At 40.6% G+C, this 19,817-nt stretch overlaps 1 protein-coding gene across 1 annotated transcript; it reads left to right on the top strand.

Annotated features, from left to right (window-relative positions):
• The first annotated feature begins 8,079 nt into the window (after nucleotides 1-8,079).
• si:ch211-225h24.2 (uncharacterized protein LOC564539 homolog) lies at nucleotides 8,080-19,042 on the top strand. Its single transcript, XM_046372665.1, has 4 exons — nucleotides 8,080-8,498; nucleotides 13,840-13,896; nucleotides 17,429-17,544; nucleotides 17,956-19,042. Exons 1-4 carry the CDS (start codon nucleotides 8,412-8,414, stop codon nucleotides 18,392-18,394), a joined length of 699 nt encoding a protein of 232 aa, XP_046228621.1. The 5' UTR covers nucleotides 8,080-8,411; the 3' UTR covers nucleotides 18,395-19,042.
• The last annotated feature ends 775 nt before the right edge of the window (nucleotides 19,043-19,817 follow it).

The following is a 19,817-nucleotide window of genomic DNA, read 5'->3' as shown; positions in this document are numbered from 1 at the left end:
ATTAACAAGTTTGAGGGCGGCAATGCTTCCTACGTTTCAGTTTTTGTGTTTCTCTTTGCATTAATTACCAGTATGTGTGATTCAAGTGTAGTGTCATCCTTGTTCTGGATTTCATTATGATTTTGTTGTGTTTATGATGAAAAGATTGTTGCCTTAAGGCTCAGTATGTGCAGTTAAAAGTAAGATTCTCCCTGTTTAAATCTGCCCGTCCTTTCTGGTATTGTGCTTCCAGCATTGTGCTGTGCCCTAAGAAATCTCTTCCAAAATCCGACGCCTTTTAATCACCATTACTTTTCCTCTGGCATTTTGGCAATTTCCATGATGTAACACACAGCTCCCAGGTCCCTCCTCTTTCAGAGAACAGCCAGCATTGTGACGTCTTGACCCGTTAGCTCTTTTTGGATTTCTTGGGTGAGTTTGCCCAAGACAGGAAACGGAGAGGGATATCTGGATCAGAAGCAGCTCCATCTCAGAGAATCGTACCATTTATGTTTCAGTTGAATTCCATTCTTGATTCTGGAGCTGACGACCTGAGTTTTGGTCTTTGTGATATCTCTCTCCTTTGTGAGAGTGACAAAATACAAGAGGAATAAGTAAGGAACTGCTGGGCTCCACTCATGAAAATGCACAGAGAGAACACAGTGCAAACAGAAACACAGGAAACGTGTGATCTTTGATGTGTGTGAACAATGCTACTTTGCACTTTTTTGTGTACATATCTTGTACATAATGATGTACATATCACTTTGATGCTGTATGAGATTAGTAGAACATGACATTGGGTGCTACCAGCTTATGTTGTGAGCTGGACCGGGCGACATCCAGCTGGATTGACACATGGCACTGCTGTGTTGTTGTCAGGCAGAGGAACCAGGACAGCCACCCTGGATACCACCTGAACCAACATGTGAATCCACCCGCATTTCTCCCGGTTGCCTACCATTGTCAGACAAGATGAATGTAGATGAATGACCACTATGGTCTCTTAACTTAGGTAGACATTTTTGTTGGTGTATATCTCTTGTGCACAATGTTTTGTAATGGAAAAAATATTACTGTGACAGCATATGAATGTATCACCGACAAAGAATGAAAATTAGCAGTTATGAGTGTGTATATGTGTGTGTGTGTGTGCTGTTCAGGTTTAACAAAAGAGGTCATGGCTATAGTTTGAACATATAAGGAAAGGTGAGCATGTTAACAGGTCACAAGTCGTGTGCAGTGATACAGTGATCCCTCACAGATCCTCTTACGATACCTGTCTTTTTTAGACCAGCTTATGAGAGGGGTCACTAACCCTGAAATGGAGACACGTAAGAGTGTGACTTTGAGTGCAAGAAGTTTAGGCCATATGAGCTTGTGACAGAGAGTCTACACTAAAAATGAGAACCTTTACCCTAATTATGTTTAAATCAGTACAGATATTGAAAAGTTTGTGGTATGAATCAGTTACAAAAGATATAGGAGTTCTTTCGTAATATTTACTACACAGATTTTCATAGGTGTTTATGTATTCATATGGGTTGTGTAGTGAGTTAAATTCAGCTGTAGTGGCATTTTTTGATCTGGTAAGTTTGTAATGTTACACTTCATTTGTTTCTGACTTTGTCTTAACAGATGTATGGCAAAACCAGTTTTTTTGTACTTGTAATTTGTAACAGAGAGAGACCTAGAGAACGAGATGGTCTTGTGCTCCCATAATGGCAATAAAAACTTGAATTTCCCGCGGGATCAATAAAGTATCCATTTATCTATCTATCTATGATACGACATAAAAATACAGATTAGATTTACCTTTGGGATGTGAAGCATTATAAATGCGTAACAAAGCACCTTATTTTGTATGATTTAATCACTCTGTATGCAAGAATAAATAAAAAAGATTGTAAACAACTTGGCAATTTTGTTATTTGTCTCCTGGGGAAAAAAAGAGAAAATACTTCCCTCGTCCCACTAGATGTCAGCATAGATTTTTGGCCCTTTTCTCACAGTGACACAACAAGTCTGTCAGCGCCACTTCTCTATTATCCATCCAGGTGTGCAGATAGGCACACTGTGCAGTCTGTGAGCGACAGAAATGACCACATTGACCCAACTTTGAAACTTCATGTTGCAGAGGTGCTCCAGTTTTTTGGGAAACATTAGCAAGTGAATTAGCAAGTTAAACGTGTCTCTCTACACCTGGAAATTGTTTTCTGGGTGTCACAGTGTCTCCCTTACTCACCAACGTTCCCCTCAGGCAAGTAAACCTGCCTGTCAGATAGTCTAACAATACGATGGTGAATTTGTTTCATATACTGCAAGCGTTGCTTGAGTTGTGACCTCGTCACACAGTCACCTGCTACCTGCTAACAGTTAATGCTCAAGGCTGAGAGTTCTGACCCAGTTATAGAACTAAGCTGCTTTGGAAACCAGCCCAAATTTATCCCAGTAGGAGCCAGTCAGAGTTGCTGTTGTTCCACTCTGGATTTAATGGAAGCTTAGAATTGAGCTGTATGTGCGGAAATATACTAGGAGCTCCCAACACCACTAGTTGGACACTTACAAACATCGCTGTGGTTGTCAGAAGCTTTTTGTGGAGAGAAATAGACCCGACCTTCTGTTTTGTTTTGTTTTTTTTAAAATCAGGTTTCCAGCCTTAGGGAAGGCAGGAGTCAGGGACAGACACACAGACACAACTTCTTACTTTCCCTCAGTCTCTCCAAGTTCACAAATGTACATGCGCACGCACACAGAGGCCCATTGTGTTTCTGTTTCAGTGGCTTCTCCTCAGGAGGCTCTGGTTACCCTCTCTTACAGCCAAAAACAAAGAGATTAATGTCTTTGCTACCAAAGAGATGGATGAGGAGAAGGAGTGAGCGACATATCCTCAAAGTCTTTTAAACATTTAAAGTTTCAGTGCTTCCTCTGTGTATGTGTGTGTGTCCTTACAGGAGTTGTGTTATGTCTCTTTGACTCTAATCTTACATTACCATACCTGGACCAAACGAGAGCAAATACCAAACAGTAGCCTGACACATGCAGATGTTGTTCAGCTGCACCTGCGTTTGGCTTTGTAACGGCTGCCTAAAGTAAATCAGTTTGAAGAAGAATCAAGGATCACAGGCTGAGAGTGCAAAAAAATGAACAAAGCAGTATAAAATGAATGCATTTCAACCCCTTACGCTATCTTCGGGGGACAGTCTCAGGTTGTGTTTCCTTTACAAGTAAAGAAAAAATGTGGGGGTGAGCTGCAGGCGAAACTGATAACAGAGAAGCAAGCATTATTCCCATATGTCATTGAACACTTCCTTAATGGCAGTGGACTCCTCAGGTCAAGCCCCAATGTTGGCAAGTATCACGTAAACACCTCACTGAAGTGCCCTTGAGCAAGATACCATATCCCTATCAACTCTGTGGTGGCTCTTCTGCTGTAGATCTTGACTTTTGGCCTCCTTACAGAGGTGATATGAGCAAATGCAGAAATTCTCTCGAGGCCAGACAGTATTTCATCATATCAAATCACTTTTGAGAGAGTTTATCATGACAGTTCTGCTGCATGCATAGAAGTAAAGAATTATGAAGTTTCCCATTTTGCCCACATCACAGATTAAAACTTCTTAAAACCATACTGAACACAACCTGGAGTGGCAAGATTCAAGATGAGTTATCTTCCTTCAACATGAGTCATTCATCCTTCAACATTCATTCATCCTCTTATTAGTCTTGTCAGTATATGGGAATTGAATGTGTTTTGGCTTATTTCATAGCTACATATTTAGTTCTCTTTCATAATGTTTCGCTCACTCATATTACTCAGAGAATGGGGGTTATGCAAAAATCTCTCTCTTTATTCATGCACAAACACAAACACAAACACATCCGTGTACGTACAGTCTGGCATGATGAAGCACAATTCCTTTTTTAAACTTGTCGGATTTGTCTGCAGCTTTGTGAGCGTGTGTCCTCTGTGACGCAGCACGTCCGTCCTTCTTTTAAATGGCTCTTCCTGAACAGCGGAAGAGCTTAGCCTTGTTTTAAATGTGTTCCTTGAGCTCATTAAAACACTTTGCACTGTCATGCTCACAGGCACAGACACATGACAAACACACATATGAGAAGACACATCCATTTAATGTAAAACATTAAATATTAACGAATTATGTTAGCCACCTGCATGCATGCGATTAGGTGCCCATTATTTTCCTCGCCTAATTTACGGACTGACAGGGGAAATAGCAGCTGTGTGATGTTACCTGGCAGCTTGTTGCCAAACACAAGGAGGTGTGACCCATCCAATCTATTTTAGGTCTGCTGTGTAAAATTAATGAGGTGTGACTGTGAATAGACTTAATGGCCAATTACAAGTTTTTGACAAAGCTTTTTTTTATTATTATTTCCTCTTGCAAATGAAGTTGAGCTCCTTAAACATATGGAAGAGTATGTCCACAGATAGACAAACTAACTCCCATGCACAACTGTCTGAGGGGCCGATGGAAAGAAATCCAAAGTTATGTGTACTTCAAAGCACAACTGTATGAGTAAAAGAGCACGTACTTTCCTCTATGTCCTGTGTTAAAGCTGCGCTAATGACTCAGCAAACTCACAGGTGTCCAACACTCAAACTACCTGCTCTGTAACGTTCAGACCCCACAAGATGTTTTTACTTTTCCACAACTTCGCTCTCAGTGTCTCTGTCTCTGACCTTTGACATTTCCTGATTTTTAGTTCACCCAGAACTGATTTAACACACTGAATGTAATAAGTATACTGTTTTGTAAGGATTTTGAGCAGACAGCACTGTAAGAGGAGAAAAAGTACTCATATTAGTGATTCTCTTTCTCTGGTCCACAATTGTAGTTAAGAGTTTAAACCTCTAATATGAAATTGTTGTGCCAATGTGCTAAAGAGGTTTAAACTACACTGAGTTCATTTATGATTTACTCAAAGATAATTTTGTTTCTCTGACTTTTCTCACCCAATCTTATTGCAATATTTTGGCGATTTACAACCTACTTTAAAATTGGCATGGCGTGTAAAATACGCTTCAACATTCACAAATGAATTCCTTAAAGAAAGAGAACTTGTCGTCATTTAAATTCTATATAGCAGTTCCAAGTCACTCTTCAGATGTGAACTGTTCATTAACGCTACACTCAGCAGAGCCTCTGAGGAACATCTTTAAGAGTTGGCCCTTGAACATAATTAAAGCTTTAATCTCTGTTCTTGGCTAACGAGTTTTGATGTGGTCCCGTGGGTTTGCACTAGACAACCCCGTGACCTCTGAATCTCATCAGATAAGTGTTGAGTCATGGTTAATCTCAGCTGCCTCCTTCCGTTTGCTGTACAGCACGACAGGACTGAATGCAAGAAGATCTCTGCTGTGGTTGTTTAGGCAATTCTTTACATCCATAAGTCAAATTATTGTTGGAATATATTTACTCAGTATAGTATACATAGTGATGGGACTATTTGCTAATTAATATCAGGAAACTTGTAAGCTAATGCAAAAAACACAGTACTGGCTTATTATCACCTCTTAGGCTGAATTGGTTAGCAAACAGTTATGTATTTATGGAGGAACATTACCATTCATTAAGAGTCCTGTTTCTGGTAAACTGATGAATCTGAGTCCACTATTCACCCTCTTTTAGCTCCGTTCTGGTCTCTACCAACTCATGAAGGAAATATTTGACTCTAAATGCTCCACTGATGTTGATTGTTCATCTGCTATTTTTTGCTCACCAGACTGAAACTTTTTTTTTTTCTTTTCTGAAAACAGCTGCATGCTGTGGCTAAAAACAAATGCTGAACAGTGAGAGTGAACCCAAACAGTAAAACTCTGGGTAGTAAAAGCAAAACAGCAAGCTCAAAGTCACTACACAGCTCTGTGGAGCTGCAGAGTCAGATGATAATGCTTAGTGTGATCATTTTGTTAACACAAAACACTGATTACAGCCACTTTAAGATGTAAAGCTGTGATGTGAGGGAACTTAAAAGCAGTGTCAACTTCTCTGAATAAGACCTCTTCTGTCATCTTGGTGAAGCACAATTAAGCAGTTCAGACCTTCTTCAGGTCCTGATCTGCAGTCTAAGCTGTCCAGTACATCTGTGTCCATGTGAGACATTAGGGGCAGGTTGGATAATCCCAGCTGTGTCCCACTGTGGCTGTGTGACCCTATCAGACATGACCTGCCGCCTCAATGATCAGAACAGCTGACGTAACAGCGACTTATATGCTCCTTCACAATACACGTACAATACATGCTGACGCGTGTCAAGAAAGGCTGAAATCGCTAAGCACGGCTGGATTAACCCCCTAGAGGACCCTTGGACAAAAATTAGATATGAAACATTACTGACCCTTTAGTGAGCGGCCAGTATATACTTAAAAGTAGGTAACGGTAGCACCAAACTGTAAGTGCAACCTTTTTTAGCTTTTATAAACCATATATGCATATCAATAAACGGTTTATAACACACAAAATGTCGCTATAAGAGATATGTGTTTTTATTATACTATATACTACAACAAATCACTTAATATGTTTCAGTAGATCTACAATATGCACATGAAAAAAGATTTCAAATAAGGTACATAGTATTTATATACAGTAACTAGTAGACCATTCATCCACATTATACAGTATGAAGGAGTAATGTGAAGACATGCTGAAAACCAGAGCTACTTAGACTGTAAATAACCACCACTGTAGAGATACTGCGGGAATGCACGTCCCAGAAAGACTCTCAAATAGACAGTTGAGCCACTGATGACCCTCTGTGTCAGAGGTCACGGACCGGCCTGTTGACAGGTGACAGCCTGTGGTTGTGTCAGCTGGTATAATGAAGAGCTGACATCGGACCTTATGGAAGCAACTGATTATGAACACACACAAGGACAAGACAGTCTGGCACACTGCATTAGAGTTGTTCAGTCTTCAGTACTGGTCTGGGTCGCTGCTGCATTGGAGCTGACTAAAGCCGTTATTGGTGTACAACAACTCGAATCTAAAACCGAGTCTGTGGTGTTTCTCTTGGTGTTTTTCTGTAAGTTCTCACACATCAATGCACAACACTCCACATTCCCTGCCGACTTACTGTATAACGTGGACATTGAAGTGAGAATTTAAGGATCTTTGAATCAGGTGAGTGGTCTTAACCGGAGCTAAACTGGGGCTATTTTAGGAGGTCAGCCCACCAGCATAATGTGTCATTTGTTTCCCCAGGCGTCAGAGGTCTTTGAGTGAGTGAGGGAGAGAGAGAGAGAGCGAGGGGGATTTAATTAAATAAATAAACCTGCATCAACACATATTTCCACTCACTCTCAAACAGAGAAAAGCTGTCATACCCATTACTGTACCGCACACCACTCTTTGTCTACAGTAAATAGAGGATCAACCTTAAAAAAGTTGCTTTCGTGTCAAATCCAAGTTTGACGTAAACTGACTGAGGAGCTGATTTTAGATGCTGAAACTGGAAGAGATTTAAGTTTATTTTGAAATTTAGAGGACAACTGTAGAGACAAAGAGGAGCTTTGAACAGAATAAATAATTGTAATACTTCATCCACACATGGTTTGAAAGAACTGAACAGTAACTAGATTTATATTATTTATTTGTTTGTTTGTTTCTCTTTTCATGTGGCACTTGCGAGTTTTCTTATATTAGTGATAATGTAGTATATTAGTAATATTTATTTTTGGCTGTTATACGCATACTTACACGAAGTTTTTACTTCTAATGGCGGATGTTGCCATTGTTTTTATTGCTAGCCTTCCACTACTGAACAAGTCTATATGTACAATATATAGTGTATACTATATACTGTATATATGTATATATATATACTTGTTGACTCCCTAGACCCTGAGAAGTGTTTAACTGTGTGTGTGAAAATAAGTTCCAAATATCCGTTTCCGTGTTCTCCAGGTCTTCACTCAGAATTTAGAAAAAGTTACATTATTTTTGCATGAATGCGCAGCTAAATGCTTGCATTGGCCCGAGATGAGAGGTATGACCCCCTTCCTACTTCTGCCATGGCAACTTCAAGGAATCGGAGAGAGGAGGAGGAGGAGGAGGAGGCGGCGGGCGAGGTGGGAGGAGCGACGGCTGGAGGTCCAGGTGGTCGAGCCTGCGTAAAAACGCACCAAACGCACGCCAAACACTTACGAAATAGTGAGCGTCTAAAAAACAAAAGAAAACACACAGCTCGACTCTATCAGCTCCTGGCACCTCTCTGAATGAATAAGCTGTTTATCAGTGAAAGCCCCCTGGAGTTGCTGCTGCAGAAACAACCAAGAGAGGAACACGTCTTGTCGCTACGATCTCTCCAGAAAACGGACGGTTCTGGGTTAATTTTGTTTTTTTCTTTGGTCTAAGGGCAACTCTGTCAAAAGTTCAAGACGGCTTGTTTCTGCGACAAGTGGAGATATGTTCAAGAAAAGCAAGAGTAAAGTGCTGGTGGATTACGCGTCAGAGGAAGACGACATGTCCTGGCACTATCATCACTCCTACAAGGTAATGTGGATGGAGAGGAAACTCCAGCAGGTCACTGCTAAGGCTGACATGCACTCATGTTCGCTCTGTTTCATTTAAAAGTGTAGCTCTCTCTATTAAATGTCGAATTGGTCCACCTGTCATCCCACCGGTTCACTTGTTTGAGGAAAATTAACCTCAACGACTTCACAGTAAAGCTGCGTGAAAAAATAAAAAGGTTTTAATCTGTTTGAACAAAAGACACTTGAATAACTGAAGTTATTTGTTGAGACATTTGTTTTTCACAGTGGGCCCATGTACAAACTATTGTAATGTGGATGAATAAAATCAATTCAAAAATTTTCAGCTATGTTTTTGAAAAGCTGATGTTGCTGAACTTCTAAAAGTGATGGGATGAGGAGGAGGATTAGGAGGAGAAGTAGCGAACTCTCTCGAAATATCATGTCAGCTGAGGAGGAGAGTGACAGGAAATACTGAGAGGTCAAAGAAGAAGTAGTCCATTGTCTTTGCGGAAAGAACCAAATGAGGCCTAACATATTTCATGGCTTCTTTGAAAAAGAGGCTGATTTCACTAACATCACTGAGTGCTGTGCTTCAGAAACAAAGGAAGCCCATATGAATCAGGAACATTATACTTACATATACGACATTTAAAACTCAGAGGACGGACTTTTAGCCTGAAATTTGTGTCAACATTCAAACTATTTAAATCTTATCCAGATCCAGAGTTTTGACAGATATTGCTTGTTTGCCAAGGGGAAACAGCTCAGCATTGTCTGCTTTTGTTAATCTTTTGTATTGTTGGAGAAAGGAATGATACACACTCATATACAAACACACACACCCGCATTGCTTCATACACATCCACATATCACTAGTGGTGTGTGAGGTCTAAGGGCCTCTGTATCATCCGTATCAGCACTTGCAAGCAGCTGGGCTTCGTCAAGGCATCCAGCAGTCCTGTCTCATAAGAAATAAGAAGCTGACGTTTATTGCCTTTTCCCTCACTACACTTTGACGCACAGTAAAACCCCAGAATCTCTGGCTAGATTTACCAGTTAAAACTCACACCGTAGGTTAGAGTCATGAGGAACTCATAATAATGTGCGTTAATACTGTCTTTGACAACACCAGAGAATAAAAACATGTCAGAATTTATTCACTGCCTGTAGCTTTGTCAGTGCGTCGCCATACAGCATTCACTGAATGTATAATGTGTTGTGTAGAAGGCAATTGGGAAGATCAACCAACACAAATTCCCAGCATTTTTCATCTGTTGTTGTGACAGTGTCAAGATCTATGACCTTGGCTGGGTTTTATTGGCCATTCTTAACTTCCCCCCTGGGAACCAACGCATGTGGTCCTTACCTCCGAGGAGCTGCTTTCAGTTCGGCTTGTGTCACTCTGTTTCCATTGGTCACCAGAGCTGCTCTGGCAACTAGAGCTGATCTGAGATCAGAGCAGCAGCTTCTCCTCAGACTTCCTGGGAAAGTCATTACGGAGGTCTCATTGAGTCGCCATGGCAGTAAAGTACATCCAGGGGTCAGGGGTTGGATCATAAAATGCTGTAAACACAGTGAACACGCAGATCCAACCCAGCAGTGATACTACAGGATGAAGCCGGGATAAAAAATGATGATAACATGCTAGACTCTTCCTTCTCAGCATTCAAATCACATTATCTGCACTGTGTGATCACCCAGTGGGGAGAGAATGAAAGACATGATCTGCAGCATGAGTATTTAGCCTTTATTTAACATTCTTCTTCTTTTTGCTTTTAACTTTAATCAAACACAATAGACTGAATTGATTCAACTTCCTACCTGAAGTTAAAGAGACTGTAAGGGTTTAAAATAGCGTGTATCAGTCCATTGTGTTCTCGACTAATCAATGAATTGTTTCATATGTAACATGTCAGAAAATAATGGCAATTTTCCTGAAGGCAAGTTGTGATATATTCATATTGTTTGTCTGACCAGCAGTTCAAAACCTGAGTATATATGCAGCTCACTATACTTGACTGTGACAAAAAGCAACAAATCTTGAAGTTTGTGTTTGAATAATGACTTAAACAATCAATTGAGGGTTAGGGTTAGGGTTAAAATCGTTACCAGCTCATCTTCTGACCCTCTGACATTAAGTGTCAGAAATATTTCTTTGATGTGATAATTGAGCCTGTCTTTTTTGTCAGGAGTATAAGAGCGCCTCGGGTAGATTGTGGTAAAATGTACAACATTTGGGTGGACAAAGGGACAAAATAACAGAAACACCTGACTTTGTAATCAAAAACAGTAGATTTAATACAAAAATAAATACTAACTTGACCTATTTCTACCTGTTTCAGTGGCTCTGTAGTAGAAGAAAGCCTCACTTTCACACACATCCACACTTCAAAACAACCCCACTCTGAACTGTGGGCTGTAGGGCATCACCACTGGGGCAGTTAGGGTCAGGGACCTCACAAGTGCTGCCCTTTCACTGCCTCCACCAGCATTTATCCTGTTGGTACAGGAATGGAACCAGTGACCCACAAGTACTTTAGCCTACCTACTTTACTTTGACTACCTGTGCAAAGTCATATTTCCTCACTTAACTTGAACAAAATGTTTGTTTACAGTCATTACAAAGCACAGTAGGTCTCTTTGTTTTGTCCTCCATTTACTTCTCATTATCTCTGTTGCTGTTTCATGACAGAACAGGTGATTTACATGCCAATGAAATGAGCTGCATCAGCGTACAGACAGACAGAGAGACCTGCAGGCAGACAGACACAGACAGACCACTATAAAGGGCTAATACATTCATAGACACACAGCGGAAATGGTGGGAGAGCATAAAGGGGGATGGGAGTAGATGCTGGATTTGAAGGTAATATCTGTCCTCCCTCCACAGTGCTCCAGGGCGACTACAGTACAGGCTCTGTGCCGCAGCTTGCCGCCTCACCACTCGCTCTCTGTTGCAGTTCAACAGGCTGTGAGAGGCAGCTGGGAGCTTGTGGGAGGTGCACGTGCCTGTTTGTCCGTGGTTTGAAGCGGTAACACCGCTGATTACTTCAATAGCACTGCACTAATTCCGCTGCTGGGAGCCCTCTTTGTGAAGTGAGATCATGAGGGTACAGATCTGGCTTAAGCAAAAACTTCAGGTGCATTGCTTCTAAATCATTAGTGATGAGGATAAGGAAGGTAAAGCTGAGTGGATCATCTGTTCAAGGGAAGAGTCTTGCAAATCAAATTTTTTTGTGTTTTGACCCACAAGTTCAAGTCGTTGTGATTCCAGAAAAACAGGGTTTGTCTGAAGCCTTTTTACCTTTAAAGCAGCATTCAAGAAAATATGATTCCCGACCAGGAGTGGGGAAAGACTCCAGGAAGTCACATGCCTCCTGTTAAACCACAGTTTGTTGTTTATACAACAATAAATGAGATGTAGAGGGTTAATTAGTGATCTTTGAGATTCTGGTCGGCCAGTTATCTTCAGACAGATGCCACATTCATGTCATCATTCAAAGCATAATTACCTGTCAACTTAAGACTGAACTTCTCACAGGAACGATATCCTGATAAGTGGCATCATAATTCTCATCTAACTCAGAAAAAGAAAGCAGATAAATGCAGGCTGATTCTCAAAATGTCAAACTATTGTTTTAAATGTATTTATTCTGGTGTTTGGTGAAATAAACCATATTATTTTCTTTTCTTGTAGAGTATTGTTGGTGTGCAATAGCTTTTGGAAACTACTGTCAGTGGTTTCGTATTGAAATTCGCCGTGCGTCTTCATTGCCTGGTAATCTGGCTTTTTTTATGCACTGCGCTTAACTTCACGCACTCACACACACAAACACACACACACACACACACACAGTCAAAGTGGGGAAGAAAGACAGAAAGGAAAAAAATGCCCCCCTGGGGTGCGAAAGCAGAACTTTCTTGCTTTCTGTTGTAAGAACCCCCCCCCCCAAAACATTACTCTCTCTGTCTCTCTGTCTCTCTCTCTCTCTCTCTCTCCCTTCCCCTCACTTTCTCCCTCTGTTCCAAGTTGTTAATGCTTTGACGCTCTAACAGCTATTCAGCACTCAATATGCGTGAGTTTGTGTGTGTGTGTGTGTGTGTGTGTGTGTGAGTGTGTCTTTGATCAGCTCAGGTGGCGGAGACCCAGCAGACTTTGCTCAGACATGTCCAACCACCGTTTCTCCTCCTCTCGCTCCCTCATGGAGTCGTTACCCGTTAGAAGTGCTTACGGCTTTGATCATTTTACGGGAATTCTGGCTCCACTTCAATAATCTCAGACCCAGCTGCACATCTGGTGACTTCTTGCTGGCCTCTTTATATGATTTCATGTTTTTAAGTCTTTCGGGGCAAGTCCAAGTCAATTCGTAAGGTTTTACAGGCAAAGTGCAAGTCCATGTCAACAATAAATATCAATCAAAACCGGTTTTTGAAGACGTTTCCCTGTGCTCTGACATAGCAGTCAATGACTGCATCCCAAGACTATGCACTTTATGTTTAAACCATTAAAATGACACAACATTTGATCATTTTTCTTTCAAACTTTTTTTTTATTTAAGAACAAGCTCTTTCAATTCAAGGTGTGTGGCTATGAAATGCTTACCTGAAGCTGTTTTATTTATTTTATATTTATTAGATCCAGATTTGTGATTAAATGATTTTGCTTTTAAGTCTCAAGTTGTATCTTTTGGGATTCAAGTCTCTATAATTCAGTTAGATTATATTGTCATTATACTGGCATACAACAGATACAGGATGTTTAGACTTCCTGTTAAAAAGGGGAAAAAAGTTATAATAAAAAGTAGATCATAAATAACAGTGACAAGTTATAATATGTGAAATTATTTCAAGAGGCAGGATGACTACAGTGTACACCAGATAAGGTAAATAAAGGTGTCATTGTTACTATTAATATTAGTCATCAAAACAAAGTAAGAAAAAAAAATATTATACAAAGGAATCACAAAAATGGAAAACAAAAAAAACACGGACACGGGCACACAATTGAGCCACTTATATACCCAAATGGTGTCATCTACTGTTTGTACAGAAGGTCATGAATTTGTTTTCTCTCTCTTTTGTGTAAATCTGCCCTCTGAGTTCAGTGACTTCCCCTCATCCTCCACAATCTTCCATCCATCCCTCCATCTCGCCCTCCAAACACACAGCATGTTTATGTTACAGCTTTAAAAAGGCTGCTGTCTCAGGAAAGCCTGCACACACACACACAAACACAGGCACACTACTGTGCCATTAAGTGCGGATGGTGTGTGTTTGTGTTGAGGGGTTGCTATTTGTATTAACTCACTGCTGGCATATGTCTCTGTGTATGTGTGTGTGTCTCTCTCTTTCTCTCTCAGGACAAAGACATAGAAGGAGAGGAAGAGGAGGAGGAAGCTGTCACTGGAGTATCCAAGGTAAACAGCAACTTCACTGCTATTTTGAAGTAACACAGACGCAAAAACACGATTTGTTTCCGAATCTACGCTCAATTTGCACTCGCTCTTCATTTCTCACGCACCGACTGTGCACACGTGTACATGCATGGCTGCCATCACCAAAAACGTCCATGTCTTTTGATTAACCTCAGTGCTCCCGGCGCACTCACATGCGCAGGCAGCTTCTTCTTGTCGGAGGAGCAGAAAGTCTTCATGGTGCAGCTGAGGTGAAGCATGAGGGTTAGAGGACTACTGAGGCTGCAGTGTTTATCTGTAAACACACCAGCCTGTAGCTGTCATCCCCTGCTTTAATTTTTACCTTATCACTGGAAAAGTGTCTCGTTTGATGTTATGGCATGTCTGTGAGCACTTGTATTGTTGTTTTTATCCTAAAAGGCTTGAAATTGTCGAGTGAGGTCACTGTAGTTTAAGGTAAAAGCATAAGTTTATTATAACTTCTGTTTATCATTTTGACCCTCATTTTTCATCCGTAATATTAACATTGTAATGTCAATGTCATTGTCAAAAGTGTGCCAGAACAAGATCCAAGGAGTGTAGCTTTAAATTTTGGTACACTTTATAATGCAAAGTGTACACTCTGCATTATAAAGTGAGTCTGGTGGAAAAAATGCCTTTGTCATCATCCCTGTAAACTTTGTAAAAACTGTAAATAATGGTTTTATGATGCGGGTTTGAAGATAAGTGTGAGAGCAAGCAACTGTGCTCAACAGTGTGTGTGTTAGTGAGATCATGTGCTGCGTCTCTGCTCATGAGAAATATGTAATGTCTCCTGATCTGGACCAACAGCAAGGTGTGGTCATGTCTGAACTCTTACGAAGGCGTAAAGCTCGAGCGTAAACCTCATGTACTCACAGTGTCTTGCGACTCTGGCTGCCTTCCTACTGTATGTATAGCTACTGTTGGTGACTCAGTTCACAGGACATATTTCATGACCTGTCCTGTTTGTGAGGATACGGGTAGCCGTGCTGGAGAAGGGAAGGAAACGCAACATTCTTTCGAGTAGCAGGGCCTTTTGGATGGGAACAATAACCATGGAAGAAAAACAAGGCTGAAAATAGCCAGACTGTTGTGACACTGTGGAAGGCTACAATTCTTCCACCACTGGTTGTTTTATGCTCATATTAGGGCACACACAAAGTAGACACGGAGTCCTGAAAGTGTGAGTTACCTTTCACTGTCAAAAGGGGTGATTCCATTTCTAGTTAAAGGAAGTTTCATTCTGCAGTGCTGTATCACCATTTTCCAACATAAAAATCATCAAGCAGCATCAAGTATTTCGAAGTAAAAACACTTTTTCTCTAAGCAGAATTTGCTGAAGTTTTAGTGATGGGATGCAACTCAAAATGTATTTTCAAAATTTCATCATCAAACAAAAACATTTGCTGGCCCCAGCGTCTCCAAAGTGAGAATTTGCTGTAACCTCTCTGAAAAATTGTATTGCTTATAATTGCTTCTGATTATCTCCTGACATTTGATGTAATTAACATTCAAAAGCAATGACCTGGTCACTGTCTCTGTAAAAATAAAAGTGTAATGTCTGATATGCACAATTGTCAATATTTCCCAAATCAAGTGCCGCTTTAATTTCCCAGTTTCCATCTCTGGGATATGCATGGAAAGAATTTGACCCAATAAGAGCTCCATTGTTCTGCCAGGCATGGATGGATCTGTAGGTAAAGCTCCCCAACGCTGCAAGTCTCAGTGAGCTGCTTGCTATACCTACTTTTTGGCCGGAGAGATTGCTGGGCTCTGAGCTACTTTAGATCTGGAGTCCCGGAGGTTAATGCTGAAGAGAATGGTGAATAGGCAGACCTGTGCATGTGCACACATGCATGCATGTGCACACACAGCCAAAAGTTAGCTACACACACGGATACATTCTACAATGTGTTTTGGCATCGCTGGTTTCTGCTCTGCAAAGATGGAACCACAGCAAATCTGACCCACAGTTTACACCTGACCAGCGCACAGGAAACAAGAAGCAGAGCGAAAAGATAGGCAGGGAAGAGACAGGGTGTTGAAATTTCATGAAACTGGCAGCGCTCTTGCCCTCAGGCACGTTCATGATTATGAGAGGAGGATTTGATTTTTTTTTTTGTTTATCAGCAATAGTGCTTGTCTCCCTATGAGATACCACATTTAGTCTGAGCAAAGAGTGTTTACAAAATCATCAAATGTCACATAGTTTTAAATACATGACACAAAATCATAAATGAGATCATACATGGGATCAAACATACAGCTTGCATGTCCTGTGTCCCAGTAGGACAAACTGTTCTCCACAAGTTCATGTTATCTAAACTGTGACACCCTGTAGCTTGATCTCAGAACTGGTGACAGATCTTATTGTATGTGTTCCTGTTTGGTTTGAGAAATTACTGCTTTCATGTCCAGCTAGTTGTTTGCTTGAGCTAGCCACTGTCACATCCTCTGGTTGTGGGCACTGAGAACGATAAAGGAATAATGAAACCTGTATGTTGGTGTTCTGCAAGCAAAAGAAGCATATTTCAGGGGTCAGATGCATTAATCAAATTGTGATTGCTGAAAATGTTTTGATTGAGGTAGGCAGGCACGGATATGAGTAGGAGTAAACGTTATGACCTTGACAGTTGACATCGGGAATTCTTCCCAGGCATGGAGAGAAACTGAGCCAAAAGTTTGTTCCACAATCACTGTGGAGGGCGGTATCTGTGCTCGGTGGAAAGCTGCAAGGGCAGGGAGGCATTCTGATATGATGGGTGAGTCCAGGGGAGTTTCAGAGGGAGTGGATGGTCCTCCACTGGAATGTGCCTTACGTTGGCACTAACTCAGTGCCACTCAAGCTCTCTCCCTCTCTGTATCCATCTATCAGTAGTTATTAAGTTTTTGTCCAGCAGCAATAAGAAAGTTCCCTGGTACATGTGATTGCAGGATTCTATATTTATCTTAAAGGAGTACTTCAACATTTCTGCTTTCTTGCCAAGAGTTAGATATGCTTTTTAAAAAGATTTTTAAAGTTTTTAAATTTTTCTTTGGCTAACGGAATATGCTAATTATTGAGTTTAAGGATGGATATATGGATATTATTTCTGTTGGACAGGCTAGCTGTTTTCCGTTTCCGTTTCTGTTCCTGTTTCCAGTACTAAGCTAAGTTAATGAACAGCTGGCAGTAGCTTCACATTTACCAACTGCCGTCAATCTTACTGTCCAGCTCTGCCAAAAAGCATTTTTTTTTAAAAAAATGTCAAACTATTACTTTAAGATTGTTGCAGAAAATACTTTTCATTTCTGCCTGTGTGCTAAAGATGAATGGATGACGGGTGTCTAGATTAATTATCAATTTGAATGTAAGGCTGCTTTCTAAATTCCTGCGAAGCTGACGTCACCCACTTCAGGGATCATAAGTCACTTACAAATGGAGATCAGTGATACTAATCTAACAGGCAACAGATGATAGATTTTAGTTCGCAAATCAAAATAAAATGCTCTTTTGTCTGTCGGTTTCTGTCAGGAGGCCAAGGTGAAGAAGATCATGTCCAAGAAAGAGTGGAAGGAGAAGAAAATGTTTTCCTCTAAAGATGACGAACACTTCTTGTTGACTGGAGTGAAGTTGGCTGATCGCAGCAGGTGAGGTTACTCACACAGTCATTTTATCGTGACATATGTTGCTCCATGCTCTTGCACAGTGTTTTTTCTTAAACCTCCTTTAAATGCGTAGCTGTATCACAATTTGGGGGTCTCAACCAGGCTAACATGTCCCAGAGTGGTCATGTCACCCACTTTAAGTTTTCTGTGTTTTACTGTCACATTAAATTCAAAAACACTCAGCAGCCATTAAGTGCAAAATCTAATGCAATCCAACACAGCAGCTCAACCATATTCACCATTTTGAAAGATGATAATATTTGGAAACAAGGTTTTGTAAATGTAAAGATGTCTTATGCATACACTGAATCCGCCCTATTTATAAATAAATAAGGTGTGAGCTGTCAAGTGATTATTTCATATGCTGAGAGTGTCTCCTGTTTTTCTTAAAAGCACTCACAAGAAAATCAAAGATGATGAGAAAGAGAAGGAAAAGAAGGACAAGCCGGAGAAGGGCCACTGTTTCTGGGAGAGCGTTACGATGACAATGAGGCAGATCTCACCGGCCAAAAAGTTGGAGAAAACGGAGGGTTGGGAACCACCTCGCCCAGAGAACTTAACTGAGACTGGGACTAATGAAGTCCCAGAGGACAAGAGCCTCAAAGAGGACTGGCCAGTGACCCTCCACGACTCTCTAGACCTCCCGTTGGAATTGGCCTCCTGGGCGGGCCGGGGTCTTGAGGAGGACTCCTCTCGCTATGCTAACCTGTCAGACTCCAAGGATGCAACATCCGCCGTCAGGTGGACAGCCCGCGCCAAAGTCAAGTTGGCCGGCATCACCCGAATGAGCAGAGGGATTGTGTCAGAGAGCACATGGGAGGGGTTTAAATAGCAGTCACCCGTCCCTCCTCATCCATGTACCATCAAAAAAGAGGATGAAGAACCAAATATCTGCTTGTCTCTAGACTAGATTTGAATGAAAGGTATTGAGTGAGATGCTGTAGTCAAACCCCTGAACATAACACATGAAGTTTGTCCTTAATATTTTAGCTTGAAGCCCTATAAGACAATACATTTCAGTTTTGTCAATGACCTTATTTTGGCAGGACTGACACTTTTGAATCATTGACATAAAATGTACATTACAACAAATAAAAGCCTTAAACTACTGTACCATTTAAACTTTGATATACACTGGCCTGGCATTTAGATTTAAATGCAAAAGAGAAATGCAAAGAGTGATTTTCATATAATTGTTGTGACTGTTAATAGAAGATAATCAATGAAGAATATGCAAACCTACTGAAGATGTTATGGACTTAAAAATGTGCAATTATGTGTGTGTGTGTGTGTGTGTGTGTGTGTGTGTGAAAGGGAGGTAAAGAAAATGAGGATAGAAGGTGAGTTTGTGGATTTGAAGAGCTGTTGTTTTAACAGGATTAGGTGGCCATTCTGAATAATATTTATAAAAACTTGTAATGTTGAAAAGATAAAAAAAAAAAACAAACTGTTACTCGTTTCTCAAGAAAACCAACGACTCCACAAAGTGCCTTGTATCAATAGGACCACATCATGTGTTTTCTGTAAATTTGAACAAGACCAACTCATCATCTGAATATAAACCTGTTGGGCTCATCACATTGCCTATACAGGTGCAGGTAGATCGCCTCCTGGTTTCAAATTACAAACCAGTGTCCTTTGATGATGTTAGTTTCACCAGCAATTATGAAAAGCTAGTTCTTTAATGCATATCTGTGTACTGTTTAGGACTGAAATGATTTAATTTTTTTTCTACATGGATTTCTCTTTTAGGTGAATGAGAAATTTCCACTGGTGTCTGCTTCTGTTCTTGTCTTTGTTTTAATCTGAATTTGTTTGATACTGAAGTCTGCGTCATTGCAGTGTACAGATGTGTACAGATACAGATCCACTTCCAAGGATGTCTGTATCCTGTATTTATTCACTTAAAAGGCTGGGTCACATTTTCTCAAGCAGAATAAAGTTTTGGTTGGACTATCTGGCTCCACTCCTTTCAACAGTTTGCGGTCAGGAGTAAATCCACGCCTTGATTTACCGGGCTTTCACCACCCAGATGGTTTTCGCTGACAGTGTTGCCAAAACAGAAACTACCTAAGTAAAACTACGTTTTTCATCAGCAGGCACTTAAGGCTACTTCTAAAACATAAACACTTTTTGTCTATTTTTGAATCTTTTAGTTTGTACATGAATGCAACTATCCATTTCTAAATTTAGTTCATTTTCCAAAGTAATCTTATTGGTAATGCCAGCTTGTGCATAGGAAGTTACTTGCAATT

This window comes from Scatophagus argus, chromosome 19 (genome assembly GCF_020382885.2).
Source record: "Scatophagus argus isolate fScaArg1 chromosome 19, fScaArg1.pri, whole genome shotgun sequence".
NCBI lineage: Eukaryota > Metazoa > Chordata > Actinopteri > Scatophagidae > Scatophagus > Scatophagus argus.
The sequence above is the reverse complement of the archived record's forward strand: the minus strand, read 5'-3'. Positions and strand labels throughout refer to the sequence as shown.

Excerpts from the sequence above, each read along its gene's own strand:
- si:ch211-225h24.2 (XM_046372665.1), top strand. The coding sequence starts at position 8,412 with ATGTTCAAGAAAAGCAAGAGTAAAGTGCTGGTGGATTACGCGTCAGAG. Across the intron at positions 8,499-13,839 it reads ACTATCATCACTCCTACAAG|GACAAAGACATAGAAGGAGA; the intron begins GTAATGTGGATG and ends TTTCTCTCTCAG. Across the intron at positions 13,897-17,428 it reads CTGTCACTGGAGTATCCAAG|GAGGCCAAGGTGAAGAAGAT; the intron begins GTAAACAGCAAC and ends GGTTTCTGTCAG.